The sequence below is a fragment of the Acinonyx jubatus genome, chromosome A3 (assembly GCF_027475565.1).
Source record: "Acinonyx jubatus isolate Ajub_Pintada_27869175 chromosome A3, VMU_Ajub_asm_v1.0, whole genome shotgun sequence".
NCBI classification, from domain to species: Eukaryota; Metazoa; Chordata; class Mammalia; order Carnivora; family Felidae; genus Acinonyx; species Acinonyx jubatus.
Genome location: NC_069388.1, coordinates 116,094,442 through 116,116,522, shown reverse-complemented (window position 1 = coordinate 116,116,522; position 22,081 = coordinate 116,094,442). Strand labels below are relative to the sequence as shown.

The following is a 22,081-nucleotide window of genomic DNA, read 5'->3' as shown; positions in this document are numbered from 1 at the left end:
CCCCTCGCGTCACAGAAGCCTTTCTAAGCGCGCAGCGTCACTACGGTAGAGTGGGCGGAGCCAGGAGAAAGATGGCGGAGCCCGTAGGTGAAGCTGAGTCGCAGGCTTCTGGGGGTCTTCGGCCCCCAGTGTGTCTGTTGGTGTTGGGAATGGCGGGATCTGGGAAAACCACCTTTGTACAGGTGACGTACAGGGCGCGGGCGTAATAGGTGCGCGCGAGAGGTTGACAGTGGCAGGCGAAAGGCCAGGGAGAACGGGAGGAAGGTCTCAGGGAGTTGGAGGGGACCCGCGTGCGGCTTTCGAGAACTTGCCAGCAACTCCGGTTCCTTCTTAGGCTAGCCTTTTCGACTCTAGTCTGGTTTAATTAGGGCTAGGGCTGTCATCTGCACACCCTCAGTTCGTGGTTGGTACAACTTACCGCGTTCTGGAATTGTCTTACCGACAAAGTTGTCAGCTCCTCGAAGACAGTCTTACGAGTAACTGGCAATTAATTAATACAGTGCCAACACACGGACTTTTGGTGTAGATTGTTAAAGAATTATTTCTTGCACAGCTGTCATGTTTCAACCACCGCGGACGCAGCGAAATTGAGTTTACTAGGTTGCCGCTTTTTGGAGCTAATGTTTTAGTGGGAGTGCTAGAAAAAAAACACACAAATCAAGTAGATAAGTGATCGAGAGTAGGGGGAGGCTGTTAGGTGGGTGATAAAAGGTAGCGTTTCATCTGAGTTGAATGTTGGAGGTGGATATTGGGGGCGAATATTTCAAGTACTGAGAAGGGTAAGTGCAGAAGTCTTCAGGTATGATCATCCATAAAGGAATGGAAGTTCTCTCTTGGCCCCTATCATTCCCTCTTTGTCTCACTACATCCCTCTCCCCATCACCTCTGCAGAGGCTTACGGGACATCTGCATAGCCAAGGGTCTCCACCTTATGTGATTAATCTGGACCCAGCTGTACATGAAGTACCCTTTCCTGCCAATATTGGTGAGTAAACTGTACCAGAACTGGGTGAAGTCCCTCAGAAAATGGAAAACTTCCAGCTTGCCAGACTTCAATGCTTTCGTTTCTCATTTTTCAAAACTGCCAATTTTCATTTTCTGTGAATTTGCTAGAATCTCTAAACAAGTCTTCTCCCTTATGCACATTCTTTTATTTGTTCCCTAACTAAATTTGCTTCCTTCACACTGTTATCTCTCCCCTCTTTCTGACCCTAGGGTGTCAGGCTATTGTTACTTGGGATAGCGAAATGACAGAAAGTCAGTCCTCTCACTTCCAGGTCACTTCAGCAGGCTCTGGTACATAAACCTGTTTTATTTAGTTTCTTTTATCAAAAGTTGAGAGTTTAAGGGTTCTTGTGTGGTAGTTCATGTACTGATCTATAGGAACCTTGCTTCCACTCCCAACGTTACATGGGAAAATATGTGTGTGTGTGTATATATATATACGTATATATATATATATATACGTATATATATATATACGTATATATATATATATATATACGTATATATATATATATACGTATATATATACGTATATATATATATATATACGTATATATATACGTATATATATATGCATATACGCATTGCTTTGGGGAGGGGTTTCCAGTTATCATCAGGCTTTCAGAGGAATCTGTGGCTATGAAAAAAATTAAGAGTGGATATGATTCAGTGTCATAATTCTTGATGGGACCTGCGGGTCTCCTGATTTCTAGGCTGTCACTGTGCTAATTTTCTCCCTCCGTGTCTCTTAATCTTGTTAAGCTGCTCGTACCCTAGTTAAACTAATAAAGGAAAACCTTGTATTAAGCAGAGATCATTTTGGGAAGGGTTTGGGAAAAAATTGACATCTTCTCACTTAAAGGATGGACTTCGGTTGATAGATGAATGGTTCGACAAGATGCAGTGTATGTGTGTATATATATACATGCACCGTGGAAAATGACTCAACCATAAAATAGAATGAAATCTTACCATTCGTGACAACATGGATAGATCTAGAGGGTGTTATGTTAAGGGAGATAAATCAAGACAGAAAGACAAATACATTATGATTTCACTTATATGTAGAATCTAAAAAACAAAACAAAGGAACAAACAAAACAAAGCAGCAACAGACTCCGATACAGGAAACAAACTGTTGGTTACCAGAGACAGGAGGATTTAGGAGGTGGGTGAAGTAGGTGAAGGGGATTAAGAGGTACAAATGTCCAGTTACACAATAAATTACAGGGATATAACGTACAGCCTAATATAATAACTTTGGTGACAGATGGTAACTGCACTTACTGTGGAGATCATTTTGAAATATGTAAAAATATCTAATCATTATGATATAAACCTGAAACTAAGATACTCTATGTCAATTATACTTAAATTTAGAAAAAGATGGAATTCTAATAGTTGGGGTCTACAGGCTGATAGTTAGATTTAGTTAGATATTACTGGATGCATTAATTTTCCCTTTGAAAAATCATGTCTGCATTACCCTGTTACTAGTAGGCAGTAAGAAAACTTTTTCTTGATTTAGCTTTCTTTCTTGCTTGCTTTCTTGCTTTCTTTCTTTTAATTCCGGTATGGTTCAAATATAATGTTACATTAGTTTCAGGTGTACAATATAGTAACTCAACAATTTCATATTTTTTTACCTCTCTTTTTCTATGCATATGGTCACTGATAAGGTATTTAAGTTGTACAGAACTTTTCTCCTTATTTCAGACCATGTCTACCTTAACTTCCAAGCTCCTAGTCTTTGTCATGGGTGCCTTGCCAGTTATCCTTTGTAAGGAAGGAAAGCAGTGTGGAGCCGGAGGTTAGTAGAAGAGAATGCAGGCAAGAGAAGCCTGAAAAGCTGCTTTCAGCTTCTTGCTGGTAGAGAACGTACTTGCAGGGTGCCTTCTCCCTTTTTGTTCTCTTCACGATCTTGCTTTTTTCCCTATCACAGTTCATTGACCTTAGCTTGAAAATTTAGAAAACAGATTTGAAAACTAACTGAGATACCAAGAGAGAAACTTATTTCTTCTCCTCAGAGGAAGCAGAGGTGACCTGAGAGGCCTATTGGCTGAGGCTATGATAGGTGGAGGGTCTCAAACTTATTGTTTCTTATGTGTTAAATTCCAGTGAATTCTTTCCCCCCCTCCTCCCCCCCCGCCAGATATTCGTGACACCGTCAAGTATAAAGAAGTCATGAAACAGTATCCTTTTCTGCATCTGCCTCCTGTGCTGACTCATCACTGGATAGTTATTGTCCATATTTTGTGGCTTTGAGAGAGTGTTTTTGTATCTTTGTAAAACAATACTAGCAAAAGCATTTAATTGCTTTAAAGTAATTTTTTAAAGGATTTTTTTAAAGTTTATTTATTTATTTTGAGAGAGAGTGCCCATACGCACATGCAAGCAGGGGAAGGGTGAGAGAGAGGGAGAAACAGAGAATTCCTAGCAAGCTTGGAGCTCAATGTAGGGCTTGAACCCATGAATTGTGAGATAATGACCTGAGTTGAAATCAAGAGTCAGACGCTTAACTGAGCCACCCAGACTCCCGTTTCAAAGTAATTGAACTAAGAGGATGGAAAGATGAATGTGAGGAAAGGTATTGTAGGTGATTAGAAATACTGTTTCAGCTTGTGATTTCAGTTTTCTTACCATTTTCCTAGAATTATAGGCTGTGGTAAGGAGAGAGCACAGAGTGAGAGAGGCTAGCTGGTGCTGTGCCTGGGTTCCACAAAGTAGTATTTCCTTGGAGGCCACTACCTCCTCTGACTGGGAAACTCAGAAATGAGTAGGTTTAGTAGTAGGATCAACTCATAGTACATTGCTGTGTGAAATGTGTACTTTGAGTGTAGGCAGGTCTAAGTGGGTTAACTAATTATAATCAGGTTGCTTGATCAGTAAAGATCAGAGCAAGCAGTGTGATACAGATGGTCTTAATGGCTAATGCCATTAGGCTGTCACTGCCTGATGCATCTGTTACATTTTGGTCTCTTTATTTATGTATTTACGTATTTATTTATTTATTTAAAATGTTTATTTATTTTTGAGAGAAAGAGAGCGTGTAGGGAAGGGGCCGAGAGAGAAGAAGACAGAGAGTGTGAAGCAGGCTCTGTGCTGACTGCAGAGAGCCCGATGTGGAGCTTGAACCCATGAACCATGAGATCATGACCCGAGCCGAAGTTGGATGCTTAACTGACTGAGCCACCCAGGCACCTTTATTTATTTATTTTTAATGTTTGTTTATTTTTGAGGGAGAGAGAATACAAGCAGGGGAGGGGCAGAGAGGGAGACAGAGGATTTGAAGCAGGTTCTGCACTGACAGCAGAGAGCCTGATGCAGGGCTTGGACTCAAGAACTCTGAGATTATGACCTGAGCCAAAGTTGGACGCTTAACTGACTGAGCCATCCAGGTGCCCCACATTTTGGTCACTTTAATTACTTCATTTTGCCTAGCCATCCCTAAAATGACAAATGGATGAGGAAGATGTTGATAATGAATATTTCCTTGTGACGTTAGGGTTGTGTGGTATGTACTAGTCAAGGATTAGCTGCCAGTGTCCATTCATGGAACACTTAGTTATAATGCTGTTTGTGTGAATGATACCATAAGTATGAACTTCATCATCTAAATTGATCTGTAAGTAATTTAAATCCTCAACTTAGTGTCCAGGTATGGACTTGGGCCCAATGGTGGTATAGTGACTTCACTCAATCTCTTTGCTACCAGATTTGATCAGGTATGTCTGTTTCTACTTTTATGACATGGCTGTGTAAAAACCTGTGACTTCTAAATGCTGTAGCTTGCTCACACTGGGAAAGAAGAGCAATAAGCCTGCGTATGCATATAGAAAATAAGTAAGTGTTTTGGTAGACAGAGAAGTGGGTAATGACAATGATCAGTGATGTGAGATGCTTCATAGCCAGTAAAACAAAAATCCAAGAGACGTAGGTTCTTTTCTTGATCATGTCTTGGATGTTACCTTGAGGATGGAGTGGAGGGTTGGGGAGTGGGATGGGCTAGTGGGCGTGGAATGGAAAGATAATGGGGCTTTTTACATGTGACATAACTGTCATTGGTTAGCTTTTTCTCTATTTCTATAAAAGTGTTTTGTAGTTACTAATTAAAAAAAAAAATTTTTTTAACGTTTATTTGTTATTGAGCGACAGAGCATGAGCATGGGAGGGGCAGAGAGAGGAGGAGACACAGAATCCGACGCAGGCTCCAGGCTCTGAGCTGTCAGCACAGAGCCTGACGCAGGGCTTGAACTCACGAACCACAAGATCATGACATGAACCAAAGTCGGACGCTTAACTGACTGAGCTACCCAGGTGCCTCATGTAGTTACTAATTTTTTACCCTGATGTCACTCCATGAGACAGGCTGTTAATATTTTACCAAAGCACCAAGAGTTATGACCTGACAGTGACAGATCATCTTCAGCTTCTCAGGACCTTGCTTGCTGCTGATGTGGCTGTGTTTCTTCAGTTCATTGAGTTCATTAGTTGGTGTCCTAATCGAGAACGCAGAGATTGAATAGTTGATAGTGCCTAAAAGGCAGGCCTCCCTGCAGAGGGATTTGTGATTATCTGTTGTAATTGGCATCTTTCTCTTTTAGGTCATGAAATTTATTGAGAAGGCCCAGAACATGTCTAAGTAAGTGATTTCAGTTTAACACCTATTTATTACTCTGTAATTGACACATCTCTAGAATTTCAGGGTACCATCAGGCTCTGAAAGAGTGTAGGTTGGGATAAAACCATTAGAAGTGAAGAAAAAAAGTGGGCTAAAAATCATTAAGATGCTATATAGTGTAGAGCTAAATTTAATAGTATCCTGCCACCGATCACTGTCATATAAGCCCACCACTTCCTAGGAGGCATTGAGACTTTGTCCAAATTCAGTCGTCTGCCTGCCTTCTCTTGGGAGACCACACTTGCTGGCATGAAAGTCTCTGAAACACCTTTTTAACCCTTGTTTTAAATGAATATAATTTACGTGATTCAGAGAGAATAATTATTTCTTTAAATTTAAATAGTATCAAAATGTAAAATAAAATAACACTGTTATTATCTACATTTAACTGTCATTAGATCATGATAGGTTCACTTTTTAAAAAAAAAGATGATTCATTATTTTTGTTAAAAAAAAAGACTATCTGCTCACTGTAGAGAATTCAAACCACACGTAATACTTAAAAGATGAAACTATCGGGGCACCTGGGTGGCTCAGGCGGTTGGGCGTCCGACTTTGGCTCAGGTCAGGATCTCGCGGTCCGTGAGTTCGAGCCCCGCGTCAGGCTCTGTGCTGACAGCTCAGAGCCTGGAGCCTGCTCTGGATTCTGTGTCTCCCTCTCTCTCTGCCTCTCCCTGCTCATGCTCTGTCTCTCTCTGCCTCAAAAATGAATAAACGTTAAAAAAAATTTAAAAGATGAAACTATCACCCTGATTCCCACTAGAAGTAACTATCATTATTATTAACTATTACATATTATTTTTTAGTATTTATAGTGTATGATACATATAAAACATTATTACATAATATTATATGTGTTGTCATTGCTATCAGTGACTATCATTCCACTTGTTTCCATGCGTATATACGTAGAAGGATGGATGGATAAGGTGTTTTTACAGAAATGGGATCGTACTAGAGGTAAAAAATAATGGCTTTATTGAGATAAAAATACACAAAGTGCACTCTAAAGTATACAATGTGGTGGTTTTCAGTGTATTCGTAATGTTATGCATTGATCACCACTATCTAATTCCAGACTTTTTTCTTCATCCTCAAAAGAAATTCCATACTCATTAGCAGTTCCTGTTGTTCCCCCTTCCCACCCCCAGCTCCTGGTGGCTGCACCATTTTCCGTTCTCACTAGCACTGTGTGACGGTTCCTTGTCCACGTCCTTGCCAATTCTTGTTGCTGTCCTTGTTTTTGTTATAGCCATGTCAGTGGGCGTGAAGTGGCATGTGATTGTGGTATCACATTTGGTTTGTATTTCCTCAATGATTAGTGATGTTGAACATCATTTTATATACATTTTAGCCATTGGTGTATATTTGGAGAAATGTCTATTGAAAATTCTTTGCTCATTTTTAAAAATAGCTTTATTTATATATGTAATTCATATACCGTGTAAAGTGTTCATTTCAGTGGCTTTTACAGAATTATGCAACCATAACTACAGCCAATTTTAGAATATTTCTATCACCTCAAGAAGAAACACTGTATTCTTTAGCTGTCACTTCCTTATCCCTCTATTTCTCCTTCCCCTCCACCTTTACCCCACGGCTACCCCAAGAAACCAGATGGTTTCCCAGGATATTTCCCTTCCGGTTTTGCTTATCTCTCATTTTTTAAAAAGGTTTATTTATTTAGTTTGAGAGAGAGCATACGCATGAGAGCGAGAGAGCGGTGGAGTAGCAGAGGGAGAGGGAGAATCCCAAGCAGGCTCCCAGCTGTCGGTGTGGAGCCTGACATGGGGCTCAAAATCATGAGCCTGTGAAATCATGACCTGAGCTGAAATCAGGAGTCAGATGCTTATCCAACTGAGCCACCCAGACGCCCCTGCTTCTCTCTTCTTTTAATGCAGTGTGTTTCTAAAACTATCACAGTTTCCTCTGTGATCATTTGCTGCAATTTGAGGACCGCTGCTCCTGCTGCCTGGTAGCGTGAATACTGGACATTGAGCAAAGCCTGGGGGAATGTAGTATGCATTTTAAGGGCAATGGGAGGAAGTTACACTTGATAGTGTGAAGAGGTTATTCCAATCTTGGATGATCAGATGTTCAGTGTCTTGTGTGATGGAATCTCTTTCAGCATTGCACAAGTGTAATACTTCTTTAATGGTCTTTTTTTTTTTTAACTTATTTATTTACTTCAAATGTTTATTTATTAAGAGAGAGAGAGAGAGCGAGCAGGGGTAGGTGTAGAGAGAGTGGGAGAGACTCCCAAGCAGACCCTGCACTGTCAGAGCAGGCCCTGACACAGGGCTTGATCTCATCAATGGTGAGATTATGACCTGAGCCAAAATCCAGAGTTGGATGCCTAACTGACTGAGCCACCCAGGTGCCCCCCTTTAATGGTCTTTCTTGGCACAGATATGTCTTGATTGACACACCTGGACAGATTGAGGTGTTCACGTGGTCAGCTTCTGGGACAATCATCACTGAGGCCCTGGTGAGTATTCTAGGACTTGTTACTTAGAGTAACTAGAGAACTAGACTGGTTAAGCATCTCTTTATTGCCTGGGACCTTAATGTGGGAGGGAGTCATGGAAGCTCTGTACACCCTGCTTCAAATGACTTTCCCTTGCTAAGGAAGGTTGGGGGGAGTTTGGGGATAGGTTATGAGCCCTTTGACTAAGGCTGTGGTTATTTTGTGGCTTTAGGCATCTTCATTTCCAACAGTTGTCATTTATGTCATGGACACATCAAGAAGTACCAACCCAGTAACCTTCATGTCCAATATGCTCTATGCCTGCAGGTAATTGATTATTGGTGGGCATGGTATTACAGCAAGGTATGAAGCCTTCTCTCTCTCTCTTTTTTTTTTTTTGTATTTGAGTCCTGAGTGCTTACCAACCTGGATTTGTGCTCATCCAAATTTGCCCCTCAGTTTAGTGGTTATGAGTTGGGGAGGGGTTAGAAGGGAAAAGAGGCACATGTGTTGGCATTCTCTATGGGCAACTTATCTTCCTCCCTTGCTTGTTACAGAAATAGGTGGAGTTTCTGGTAGTTGCTCCCAATTGAATGAAAGAAGTCTAAATAGAATAGAGTTCCCTGGTGTGAGTGCTCCTTTTCTGTGTTATGACAGGTAGAGTTAAATTATAATATGAGGGATCATGAACAAAGAGATTCATCTATAATTCCAAAAAGCACAAGTTTGCTCCAGGAATGGTGTCATTAGAGGCAGAAGGACATGCCTCACTCGGGTATGTGAATGCATTAGACATAGGAGCAAGGCCAACCATTATTAAGTCTGAGAGAGTTTGATTTTGGGGGTATACAGAAGTCACTGCCAGTATTCATGCCTCCTAATGTGACTAGGGATGTCCCTTCTAGTTAGACAGAAGAAATCCTAATCGAAATAGAAATCGGATGACAGTACTTTTTGTTTGCATATTTATTGTTTAAAAGACAATTATTTGGTAAAAACAAACAACCAGGCAAAAAACATACACAAAAACCAAAATCAGTATTAAAGCATTATTACTCCAAGAAAGCGTGTGTGGTGTTTGCTTGATGGTGGTGATGGTTTTTCCTCTTGGGAGAGGAGAATGTGAGTGCTGTGCAAGAGTGGATACCTGTATGTAGAGTCTGAACCCATCCCCTTTCTCTTTACTCCATTCCAACAGAGTGACACAAGGCAAGCAAGAACTTAAGTGCTTTCACTAATGTCTTGATGTTTGATTTTCAGCATCTTGTACAAAACCAAGCTGCCTTTCATTGTGGTTATGAATAAAGTAAGTGGATCCTTCCTTTTGTGATTCAGTATTTCTTTTTCATCAGAACCTTGTGTTAATGGAAGGTTTGGGTAGGTGAGAAGGATTTTCACATGCTGGAGAACAGATTCAGACTTAGCGGAAACAAAGTCATGAGCACTTCTAGGAAGAAGATTCAGTCAGATTATATGAATATATGAATATGTATCACTGACTCTCATCAAAGTAGTTTTAAGCCAGATAGAGTAGCCCCTCAAGCATAGTGTGTGTTATCCCTCAGAATTGTGACTGTGCATGTGGGGGTGGAAGTAGCAATTAAAACAGATACTAAACTTCCCTGTTGTAGGGTTGATGACTAGTATTCAAAAGACTGTATCACTTCGGAGCTTAGAATGTGCTGGCATCCACTGTGGCCATGGTCACTTGGCTGTGGATAGTGGAGGGTCTGCGTCCATCAAGAGAACACCTATCTTCATTTAATTATTTACAACAGTCTTGGCTCTTTGTGATTTGTTGTAGTGGAGAAGGAAATGGGGGAAATGAACTATGTGAATAATTGTTCTTTGTTATTATCACTTAATTAAAATTTTTTTAGCATTGTTTGATGTCTGAACTCATCTCTGGTTGCTGATAGTTGACTTCTTTCTGGTACAGACTGACATCATCGATCACAGCTTTGCAGTGGAATGGATGCAAGATTTTGAGGCTTTCCAAGATGCCCTGAATCAAGAGACTACATACGTCAGTAACCTCACTCGTTCAATGAGCCTGGTGTTAGATGAGTTCTACAGCTCACTTAGGGTAAACTTTCTCTTCTGCTTATACTGACAGTCCCTTCAGACAACCTCTTAACCCATAGGGCTGGCTTTGAACATATCTTAGAAAAGTTCATTACCTTCATAAAAAAGCATTTAAAGCATTACTTATTGAAAACTGGTGGTTTGAAAGATAAATAAGCCTGGCTGGTTCAATTGGTAGAGCATATGATTCTTAATTTTGGGATCATGAGTTTCAGCCCCATGTTGATTATAGAGATTACTTTTAAAAAAAGAGGAAAAAAGATAAGTAAGGTAAAGACTCTGCCTTCAGAGTTTATGGTCTAGTTTGAAGAGAAGGCTACACACATAATTGAAACATGATATATTGTGGTAAGGACGTTTCAAAAGATTAGAGGTTGGGCCTGATGCTGGTGAGGGATACATCACTCTTGAAATGAGGGATTTTGGAGGATATAGCATTAGAGGTGTGCTTTGAAGGAAGGTTAAGATTTATATAAGCAGAAGAGGGTAGGTGTGGCAAGCAGTATGGTAATTGTCCAAGCAAAGACATAATTAACATCAGGTAATTAACATGAGATACTAATTTTTGTAGAGAACAGACAGTGGTTGAAATTGACAGGGAATAGTGGAGAAGACTTCCTACTGTTCCTGCTAATTCTCTTTCTTTTCCAGTCCTCTCTTTTTCATAGACTTATTTCCATGGTTTTTGAGTATGCATGCTGTTTTGCTTTGTTTTAGCTTTACTCTTTGTAAGAGATATCTTGAAGTATCTAAACTTTTGTGAAGATTTTATGACGTTCGAACAAAGTAATGTATACCATTTAAAAATGTACACTTGTGGGGTGCCTGGGTGGCTCCGTTCGTTGAGTGTTGACTTCAGCTCAGATCATGATCTCGCAGTCTGTGAGTTCGAGCTCTGTGTCAGGCTCTGTGCTGACAGGTCAGAGCCTGGAGCCTGCTTCGGATCCTGTGTCTCCCTCTCTCTCTCTGCCCCTCCCCCACTTGTGATATCTGTCTGTCTGTCTGTCTCTGTCTCTCAAAAATAAAATAAACATAAAAAATGTTTTTTTAAATATACACTTATTTCCTCAGTGACATTAATGATGCTTTTGGCAGGTGGTGGGTGTGTCTGCTGTTCTGGGTACAGGCTTAGATGAACTCTTCATGCAAGTCACCAGTGCTGCAGAAGAGTATGAAAGGTGAGGATAAAGGAAAATCCTGTAGATGACATTCTTAGCAACACACAATCTGATACAACAGCAGTTTTACCGGGCAAAGCATTTTGGTTTTCATAGTGTAAGTATTCTATTTACCACGTGTTATGTGTACTGGATCTGTATGTGTACACTTAGGGATAACAAGTCCCATTAACTTTTTTAAAAATAGGAGTATAAGACCTTCGCTATATTGAAAGATGAAGAGCAAGAATCATCAGACCTTTTTGTAAAAAGCCAGATAGTAAATATTTTAGGCTTTGTGGGCCATACAATCTTTGTTGCAACTGCTCAGCTGTCACTGTAGGGCAAAGGTGTCCACAGACAGTTTGTAAACAAATGGGTATGGTTGTGTTCCAATAAAGCTTTATTTACAAAAATACGCAGTGGGCTTGATTTGGCCTATTTGCCACATTGGCTGACCCTGGATTAAGAACGTAGACTTTGGAGGGGCACCTGGCTGGCTCAGTAGAGCATGTGACTCTTGATCTCAGGGTCATGAGTTCAAGCCCCCCTCTGGGCGTAGAGCTTACTTAAAAAAAGAATTACGAACATAGACTTTGGAGTCATACAGGCATGGGTTGAATTTCTGTTTCCCCCACTTAATAAATGAGTAGCCTTAGCAAGTTTTCATCATTTGTAGATCAGGGATAATAGCACTTACTGTTAAGGTTGTTGTGAGGATTATTTGTGAAAATACATCTGAAGCACTTAGCACACTTGCTGACACGTAGCAAGCATACTTCATGATAAATGGTTGTTAACTACTATTGTGGTAAATACTGGAATTCTGTCTACCTAAAGGAAAGTGTCATCAGAGCACCTTTCCTTGGGCTCTTGGCATGATCATTGGCTGCTTACTAGTATGTTCCTCTTGGCTTCATACTTAGCAAGATTCTAACAACCACATGGTGGTTCTTATATACATTATTTTGATTTTGATTCATCAGACAAGGGGTCGTTTTGTGTGTTATCAAAGCCTCAGGATGAAGTCTTTTCTGTATCCTGTTGTTGCCCAGATTAGCCACATAATTATATATTGGGCTACCTGAGCCCAATAGGCCTTCCTTCTTTTATTCATTTCAAATGTTGACCCAAATGAGGCATGAGCTTGGGGCACAAGGCTGGCTCAGTCTGTAGGGATCTGACTCTTGATCTTGGGCTTGTGAGTTTAAGCCCCATGTCAGATGTAGCGATTACTGAAAAAAAAAAAAAAAAAAAACAACTTAAAAAAAAAGATGAACTCCTGAGTCATGGATGCCAGAGTTCATCTTTCCAGCCCTGCAGTCAGTCTTTTGTATCTTTGGTGGTTACAGGGTGGAGACAAGCACCTTGACTTTAATTCCAAAGGGTTAGAATCTAAGTGACTGAGATTTGTTACATCTAATGTTCAGTGAGGTCAGATCTTCTGTTATTGTCAGAGACCTAGGAAGATAGAGGGCAGATAGGACAGATTAATAAGCAAAAGAATTAAGAAAGCGTTTTCTCTTTCCAGGGAATATCGTCCTGAATATGAACGTCTGAAGAAATCACTGGTAAGAGAGGAGGGTTAGTGTATATTTTGGGCCACTAAAAAAAATAACTTCAAACCATGTACTAATAATTCTGCCATAAATGCTTTTGTTTTGGCTATTAGGGTATGTTTTAGGTATTTGTTATTTTAAATTAGTAAATGTGTATGTGTGCTGTCTGGATGCAGAAGTGCCCCTTAATTATTTTCCTTCTCTTTATTTGAATTTTTAAAAATCTGATTTTTCTGTTACATTTGCTAAGCACTTCTTATGCCCTACTTCACTTCTCCAAGGCTCATTTAAAGGCTGGTTATAGAATTTTAAGACAAAAGAGGTGGTTCACAGTGTTGATTCCAAATAATTACTTGGCCTGCCCCCTTTGGCTGCACAGGGCCCCTTATCACTGCTGTGTCTTCTTGAGGGTTCTTTTGATGTGTTTTTGTGTCCTATTTCTGAAACCTCTAAATCAGTCTGCAGAGCCCTTCAGTCTGAATTTGTGCTAATCTGGGCCCATGGTATTTAGTGTTTCTGTCCCCGTATCAGCCATCTCTTACCTGCCTCAATGTCTAAATAGCCTTTAGTATTTGTATACTTAATTGTCTCCTGTTAGAAGTCTGGCATCTAACTCGGGGGCTCCTTTTTTAATATGAGGATATTTTTCTCTGTATGTACAGGCCAGTGCACAGAGCCAGCAACAGAAAGAACAACTGGAACGCCTTCGGCAAGATATGGGCTCCGTAGCCTTGGACACAGGGACTGCCACTGGTAATGGGGGGTCTCTTGGTGTTAGGAACTAAAAGCAGAATGTGCTTATTTCCACTGAGCAGGAAGATACTCACATTTAAGAGAGATAAAGAGAAAAGGATGAACATAATGTGGTGTTTTAGATAGATCAATTGATCTGTCACATTTACTTTGTGTGTATATATATATAAAATGGTTTGGAAAGATAAACTCCTGAAAGTTGTATATGTAACTATACGACTTTGAATTCTTCCTCTTAAGGTAGTTTTTGCTTTACTTTGGCAAGATACTTGATATCTTCTCTATTTTCTTAAATACTTTTCACCCTCTACCCTCCTCTTTTTTTTTTCCTTTTCTGTTTATTTTGGCCTGATTTCAGATTAACAGAAAAATTGTGTGGTTAGCATAGGAATTGCTATATGCCATTCAACCAGATTCCAAAAATGTTTATGTTCTACCACATTTACTTTATTCTTTCTTTCTCAATAGGTATGCAGTTATATTTCATATAAGCATATAAGTGTATTTGTAAACAAAATGTTTATACATTATATATATATTCCCTTTTTTTGGACTCATTTAAGAATAAGTACGGATTTACTCTTGAATATTGTTCTTGAATACTTTAACATATATTTCCTAACAATAGTATTATTTTATAGAACTCCATTATAGTTAACTAAAAATTAGGAAATTAACACTGATACTGTTGTCTAACGTGTAGTCCTCATTTAGAGGTAGCTGTTTGCCCTGTGTAGCAGGAGAAAATCCTGGATCTGCATTGCATTTAGTTGTCCAGTCTCTTGTTCTCCTTTAATTTGGAATAGTTCTGTAGCCATTTTTTGTATTTCGTGGCAGTGACAATTCTGAAATGTATGGGACAGATGTTTTATAGAATGATGCTCAGTTTGGGTTTGTCTGATGTTCCCTCAGTATTCAATTCAGGTGGCAGAACTTTACACAAGTGAAGTTGAGTTTTCTTCACGCAGAACATCTGGAGGCACACAGTGTAGATTTGTCCCATTACTGGTGATGTTAATTTTGATTACTTGCCTAAGTTGGTGTCTGCCAGATTTTTTTCATTATAAAGTTATTTTTCCCTTTATGATAAGTATTTTGTTGGGTGATGCTTTGAGACCATATGAATATCCTTTTAATTTTCACGTTTACTCACTAGTTTTAATACCCATTAATGTAATAGGGGTAATATCCATTTTTCTGTGATGCAAGTTGGAAGTATTTTCTTCCTAGTTGTCAGGTTTTTTTAAAATGTTTATTTATTTTTGACAGAGAGCGAGTGCGAGGGAGATGGGCAGGGGCACAGAGAGAGAGGGACAGAGGATCTAAAGTAGGCTCTGGCTGAGAGCAGTGAGCCCGATGTGGTGTTTGAACTCACGAACAGTGAGATCATGGCCTGAGCTGAAGTCAGATGCTCAACTGACTGAGCCACCCAGGTGCTCCTTATCAGTTGTTTTTGTTTTTGTTTTTAATTTTTTTAAATGTTTATTTATTTCTGAGACAGAGAGAGACAGAGCATGAGCGGGGAAGGGGCAGAGCAAGGAGATACAAAATCCGAAGCAGACTCCAGGCTCTAAGCTGTCAGCACAGAGCCTGACACGGGGCTCGAACTCACAAACCGCAAGATCATGACCTGAGCCGAAGTGGGTCGCTCAACAGACTGAGCTACCCAGGCGCCCGGTTATCAGTTGTTTTTTGACTTTGTTCATGGTGTTATTTTGCCAGGCGAAAGTTTTTATTTTGTTTTGACATAGTCAAATTTACTTGCTTTCTCTTTTACCGCATCTGGATTTTGTGTCGTAATTGTGAATCCCTTACCCATACTGTGTTAAAGAGGAATTTACTTATGTTTTATTGTAGTTCTTGTATGGTTTCACTGTCTATGTTTACAAAAATTTTTTTAATGTTTATTTTTGAGAGAGAGCGAGCGAGTGAGCAGGGAAAGGGCAGAGAGAGATGGAGACACAGAATCCAGAGCAGGCTCCAGGCTCTGAGCTGTCAACACAGAGCCCAACGCAGGGCTTGAACTCCCGAGTTGTGAGATCACGACCTGAGCCGAAGTCGGACGCTTAATCGACTTACCCACTCAGGTGCCCCTCAGTGTCTACATTTAGATCCCTGATCCATTTAGTTTATTCCTGGATATAGTGTGAAGTATAGCTCTGTATTACTTTTTTCATAAACAATTGTACCACAGTTTCTTTTAAAAAAAAAAAATTTGTTTTTAACATTTATTTATTTTTGAGACAGAGAGAGAGCATGAACAGGGGAGGGTCAGAGAAAGAGGGAGACACAGAATCTGAAACAGTCTCCAGGCTCTGAGCTGTCAGCACAGAGCCCGACGCGGGGCGCGAACCCACGGACCGCGAGATCATGACCTGAGCCAAAGTCGGACGCTTTACCGACTGAGCCACCCAGGCGCCCCCACACTGTTTCTTAAAAAGACTACCTTTGCCTCAGCAATCTGAGATGCCACCTGTATCGTATACTAAAGTTCCATGTGTACTTGGGTATATTTCTGGACTTCTGTTTTATTCTTCTGGATTGTCTGTGTCTTTACCACACTGTTATAATTACGTAGAGCCTGTATAAAATGTTTTAATGTCTGACAGGGCTAGTCCCTTTTCATATTTTTCTTTTGTAGTGTTTCCCTGGCTCTTCCTGTCTGTTTTTCTGTATGAACTTTAGCGTCAACTTATTTAGCTTGCTAAAACAGCTCTTTGGTGTTTTTATTGACATTGCATTATGTTCTTTAATATAGGGCAAACTGACAACTGTCACGTTGAGTCTTCCTGTCCAAGAGCAAGGAGTGTGTTTATATTTGTCAAATGTAACTTGATTTTTCAGGAGTGTTTTCCTCATGTGGTTTTTGCATAGTTCTTGTTAAAATTTTCTAAGAATTTTATCTTCTTTGTTAGTGTTGAAAATGGGATTTTCTGAACCATATTTTCTAACTGGTTATGTTTGTGTATATGAAGGCTTCTAATTTCCATATGTTAGTCTTTTTATGCTGCTACTTTATTGAATTTTTTATTTTTTGAATTAATGTTGTCATTGATTCTTAGGGGTTTCTAGGTTGGTGCTCATATTTAGAATATATGCACCCCCACCCAACCGCACTTTTGAGTGGTATGGACTGGACTGGCCTTTAAAAGATTGAAGTTCTGTTGATGAAAGCTATTGCTGTATCTTTAGTAGAGAACAAAGCCACTTGGAGGAGGAAATGCTGGGTTTACCAGGAAACTGCCTAGGTTTACCATTTAAGTGAACTTGCCTGGCCATCCTTGTTGCACACCTTAGCAACGTAAATTTGTGTGCTGTGCTCCTTTGGAATCACTCATGAATATGTGAATCAACAAATGTGAATTAAATCTGCTGCCACATTCTGATAACCTGTTAAAGGTTGGGGACTTTCAAGAAGTTATTTGGGAAAATCCCAAGTATAGTTGGACACGGAATGAAGCATTGACTGTTAGCATGCCACGTTGTCATCCTTTTTCAGGGCCACAGGCCTGTTGAAGTTTGTGTCCCTTGATGTTGCTGCTGATGGCCACCTTTATTCCCCAGCTGATTTCTCGGAGACCAAGCTCCTGAAGAGAGTGGTCATGTCCTCCCATAGCTCTAGGATACTTAGCATGGTTTTAGAGCCCAACTCTCTCAGGCTGAATCCCCTCACAGGAATTACTTGATTAGACGTTTTCCTGATGATTGGCACTTAGTCCTTATTCAGTTTCCCTGAGTAGGGAATTTGGCTCTAAAAATAGATTCGATTTTCCGTTTTCCTCCCTCCCTCTTTTTCTTGAATCATATCCTGGCTCCTTTACTGTGTCATTTCACCCTCTGATCTCTTCAGACCCTCTGAACTTAAATTTCCACCAGGAAACTTCCTTAGTGCTGTACACTTTTACCCTGACTCTCCAGCACATGGCATCTGCTTAAATGTCTTTAGTCTTTGTAGGAAAAACTATAGCCTCTTCTAAGCTGGAAGCTAGTAAAAAGGAATGATGTTACTACCAGGAATTTTCTTAAGCTTAAAAACAGCACCTTTTAGATTCATGAAACATTGTGTGAACTAAACCACTGTAGAAATGTTAAGTGGTATTAACAATACATTTAGCAGAGGTAAGATTCTGCATTTATATTTATTGTGACTACTTTCATCCTGCCAGTTTATAATCCTACTTACTCATGGATTGAAAATCACCTTTTTGAGGAGGCATAGGTTCATTACATGGTACTCATAGGTGTTTTCTCTGTAGACAGCTTATCTCCTGCACTCGACCCTTCTGACTTGATCCTGACTCGGGGAACTTTGGATGAAGAGGATGAGGAAGCAGACAGTGATACTGATGATATTGACCACAGAGGTGAGAGGTGGCCCATGAAAAGAGAACAGCTGCTTATCCTCACATTGTTTGTTCAGGAGCTTTTTGTTATTGAGAGACACCTTATGTATGCAGCCAGTGACAGGGGAGAGAAGAGATGGCACTGGATACAGCAGCAGGCAAGAGTTCAGCATATTGAGAGTTCCTGGCCTTTCTACTGAGTAGTTAATATTGAACTCATTACAGGCTTTTTATTTATTAATCTCAGGTCTTCTCATCTTTAGGTCGTAACTCTGAGGAATCCAGGATTTTTGTTTGGTTGCAATTACTGTTTTAAGAATACATGAGAGGAAGGGGCACCTGGGTGGCTCAGTCAGTTAAGGGTCTGACTCTTCATGATTTTGGCTCAGGTCATGATCTCACAGTTTGCGAGATCGAGCCCTACTTCAGGCTCTATCTTGACAGCACGGGGCCTGCTTGAGATTCTCTCTCTCCCTTTCTGCCCCTCCCCCACTCATGTGCATGTGTGTGCACTCTCCCCTTTCTCTTAAAATAAATAAACTTAAAAAAATAAAAGACTACGGGGGGGGGTGGGGGAGGGGGAAACAAAGAGTACATAAGGAGAGGCCTCGGCAGACTGAAACCAGTTAGAAGGGACTGTACCAGAGGATAGAATGGCCCTGGAAACCCAAAAGGGCTCTCCACCTGGCATAGATTTAGGGACTGTGAACAGAATCGATTTCTTGAAACAACTCTTTGAGGTCAAATCAGTGACCAAGAGCAAACCTCTCTTTACCATCCAGTGTACCTCACTGACTCAGATTTATTGAGGTGTAATTTACAAACCATAAAGTCCAACCTTTTTACGTGTCTGGTTTGATGAGTTCTAACAAATATATGTGCACTTGTAACAGGCATCATAATCAAGATACAGAACACTTCAATCACCCCCAAAAGTTCCTTATGCTTGTTTGTTCCTTATTCCTTATTCAGTCCTCTTTCTGAACACTTAGTTTTTGGCAATCAGTAATCTGATTTCTGTTCCTATAATTTTGCTTTTTCCAGAGTGTTGTATAATTGGAATCACAGTATTTAATAGCTTGCTGCATTTGACTTTTTTCAGTCAGTGTAATGCTTTTGGGATCCATCCATGTATCAGAAATACGTTCTTTTATTGCTGAATAACGTTCTATTATGTGGCCATACCACAATTTGTTCATTCATTAGCTGATTGACTTTTGGGTTATTTCCAGATTTTAGTTATTAATAAAGCTGCTATATATATTTCTCTTGGTTAAAAATACCTAGGAATGGGACCTCATTCTAGTTACTTTATGAATGAGGTATTCTCATTTACAGATGAGAGAAATTGTGCATTTGGGCAACATGATAAATAGAGCATGCTTCTGGGAGGTATTTCCTTACTGGGATTAGTGAACACTTGGTTTATTAGAAACAGTACTATTTCTGATGGACTGGTGACAGCAGCTCTAACCACCTATATAATGGGAAAGCTAAAAAGAATTGACCTTTTTTCCTTGCAGTTACGGAGGAAAGCCGTGAAGAGCCAGCATTCCAGAATTTTATGCAAGAATCAATGGCACAATACTGGAAGAGAAACAACAAATAGTTTCTAGAAGTTCAAACGTTTGGAACTCTGTGAAGGAACTATTCTTACCTCTGATTGGGGGCTACCATAAAGGACAATTTTGTTCAGAGTAGCAGAGTTTCTCTAATAGGGAAATTTGACTCAGATGAAGCCAGGGTTAGGAGACTCTTGGACCTGGCAGGTAGATGCCAATTCCCCTTGGCCTTTTCCTTGGATTTATGCAAGGAAGGATATGGACTGTCCTTGGATGCTGATACCCCTTCAAGCCTAAAGCTTCCAGTTTTATTGTTTGAACTTACGTACTTTTGCTGCTGATGGATGAAACAGAACTTAAAATTCACTTCAAATCTCTATTAGGCTGGATCTATACTTTACTCTCCCTGCATCTTACCCTTGATCCTACACCATGAGTTCCCCTCCATTTAGCAGAAAGGGAGAGAGAAAACATGAGCTTGCCCACAGTGGCAGTGGAAGTCTCCTTGGCAACCAATCAATGTTGGGTATGAAATGTGTCTCACGTGGGGTAGCTAACATTTTAGGATACCAGTTCGTTGAAGAAATTGAGCAAAACATAAGATTAATGAGTAAGAATCTTGCTTTTGATGGTGACTTGGATAAAGAGTTTTTAATTTTAATTTTGTTGTAACCCTATCATAATTTCAAATAAGAAAATTATATAATTGCACATAGGTTCACTTTTGTTCAACACAGAGGTTTAAAGCCACCTGTCCAAACCTGTCTCAGTAAAGAGGGATGTTTACTAAAGCCTCCTGTGTATACATACCTAGTAACCAGGTACAGAGCCAGGCTGTTTGTATTGTACTTTATTTTTAAAATTTATATATTTTTTAAAGTAGGTTTCGTGCACAGCACGGAGCCCAGTGCGAGGCTTGAACTCCCAACCCAGAGATTAAGACCTGAACTGAAATTAAGAGTAGGACTCTTAACCAGCTGAGCCACCCAGGTGCCCCTGTATTGTACTTTAAACTTAAAGTATCCTTGGTGATTTCATCAAAGGCCATGGATTTGGGTCAGGTGCACATTCCATACATAGTAGCCATGGTAAGGTTTGCCCTCCTTGCACATTCTTCCTATTAATATAAAACATAGTGCATTTCCTTTAAGGAATTTTATCCCTGCCTAATCTGCATTCTGATTCAGTGGTTCTCAAGTGTGGCCAGTGGACCAGAAGCATCAGCATTACCTGGGAAATTGTTAGAAATACAACACTCAAGACCTCAATCAGAAACTGTGGGGGTGGGACCCAGAAATCTGTTTTAATAAGTCCTCCAGGGGATTCCCATGCATTTAAGTTTGAGAACCACTGCTCTAACTCAAATAGCGTATGACAGTTCTAGGCCAGGAAAATCTCAGGTATCCACAAAATGACCTGCTTTATTAAGAGTACCCTAACCTTGACCATCTGGTGCTTATTCTCCAATTTAAACGTTCTAAAAGTAAAAATATTTTATTTTGCCATTAAGTATCAATTTCAGTATTATATACCTATAGATTATAGACCTATATAGGTCTATAATTTGAACATAGCAGAACTGCCATCTTCCAGTAATTTTCAAAATGACCAACACAAAGGGAAAGAGGAGTGGTACCTGCCATATGTTCTCTAGGCCTTTTAGAAAGCATGGAGTTGTTCTTTGGCCACATAACATGCAAATCTATGAGAAAGGTGATATTGTGGACCTCAAGGGAATAGGCACTATTCAAAAAGGAATGCCCCACAAATTTTAGCATGTCAAAACTGGAAAAGTCTACAGTGTTGCCCAGTATGCTGCTGCCATTGTTGTAAACAAGGGCAAGGTTCTTGCGAAAGGGGATTGTACATATTAATTCTTCAGAGAGCTTCCTGAAACGTGCGAAGGAAAATGATCAGGAAAAGAAGGAAGCCAAAGAAAAAGGTATTTGGATTCAGCTGAAGTGCCAGCCTGCCCCACCCAGAGAAGTACACTTTGAACCAATGGAAAGAAGCATGAGCTGCTGGAGCCCATTCCCTATGAATTTGTGGCATGATAAATGTAAAAAATAAAATGTTAAAAAAATTTTTTGAACCTGTTCAAGAGGAAAACATTTACAAAGCAAACAATATATTTGGTTTTTCTGCTTAGTGCCTTTGAATACTTCTTTAAAAAATAACTTGTCTGAAAGCTCCATAAGGACAGGGACACAGTCTTACTCATCTCTGTATCTCTTGCACAGGAACCAGTACATAACAGTTGCTCAATAAATGCCTGCTAATTGAATGGATTAAATACTAGATGGCTACTTTATGGAAACTGCTTGATGTCTACTTTCATAAATAGGGGAAAGTGAAGGTAACTGAGTCTGGAATAGGAGTTTAGATAAGCATGCTAAGGGTTGTACAGTTAGCAAATTTGTAAGTTACCTGATAGTTTATAACCTCATTTTACTGCTGTTGCATTCATTT

At 39.9% G+C, this 22,081-nt stretch overlaps 1 protein-coding gene across 2 annotated transcripts; it reads left to right on the top strand.

Annotated features, from left to right (window-relative positions):
- Positions 1–21: 21 nt before the first annotated feature.
- Positions 22–21,704, top strand: GPN1 (GPN-loop GTPase 1). Of its 2 annotated transcripts, XM_015064173.3 has the most exons (14): positions 22–182; positions 892–985; positions 3,158–3,197; positions 4,664–4,730; positions 5,610–5,647; positions 8,096–8,174; positions 8,386–8,480; positions 9,414–9,459; positions 10,093–10,239; positions 11,334–11,416; positions 12,927–12,966; positions 13,617–13,707; positions 17,964–18,071; positions 19,574–21,704. In XM_015064173.3, the coding sequence occupies exons 1-14, from the start codon at positions 72–74 to the stop codon at positions 19,657–19,659; spliced, it is 1,125 nt and encodes a 374-aa protein (XP_014919659.1). In that variant the 5' UTR covers positions 22–71; the 3' UTR covers positions 19,660–21,704. The 2 variants fall into 2 exon arrangements, with proteins under 2 accessions (XP_014919659.1, XP_014919657.1); XM_015064171.3 differs by lacking the exons at positions 3,158–3,197; positions 4,664–4,730 and having other exon boundaries at positions 28–182.
- Positions 21,705–22,081: the final 377 nt, after the last annotated feature.

Excerpts from the sequence above, each read along its gene's own strand:
- GPN1 (XM_015064173.3), top strand. The coding sequence starts at position 72 with ATGGCGGAGCCCGTAGGTGAAGCTGAGTCGCAGGCTTCTGGGGGTCTT. Across the intron at positions 4,731-5,609 it reads TTGCTACCAGATTTGATCAG|GTCATGAAATTTATTGAGAA; the intron begins GTATGTCTGTTT and ends TTTCTCTTTTAG. Across the intron at positions 9,460-10,092 it reads TCATTGTGGTTATGAATAAA|ACTGACATCATCGATCACAG; the intron begins GTAAGTGGATCC and ends TTTCTGGTACAG.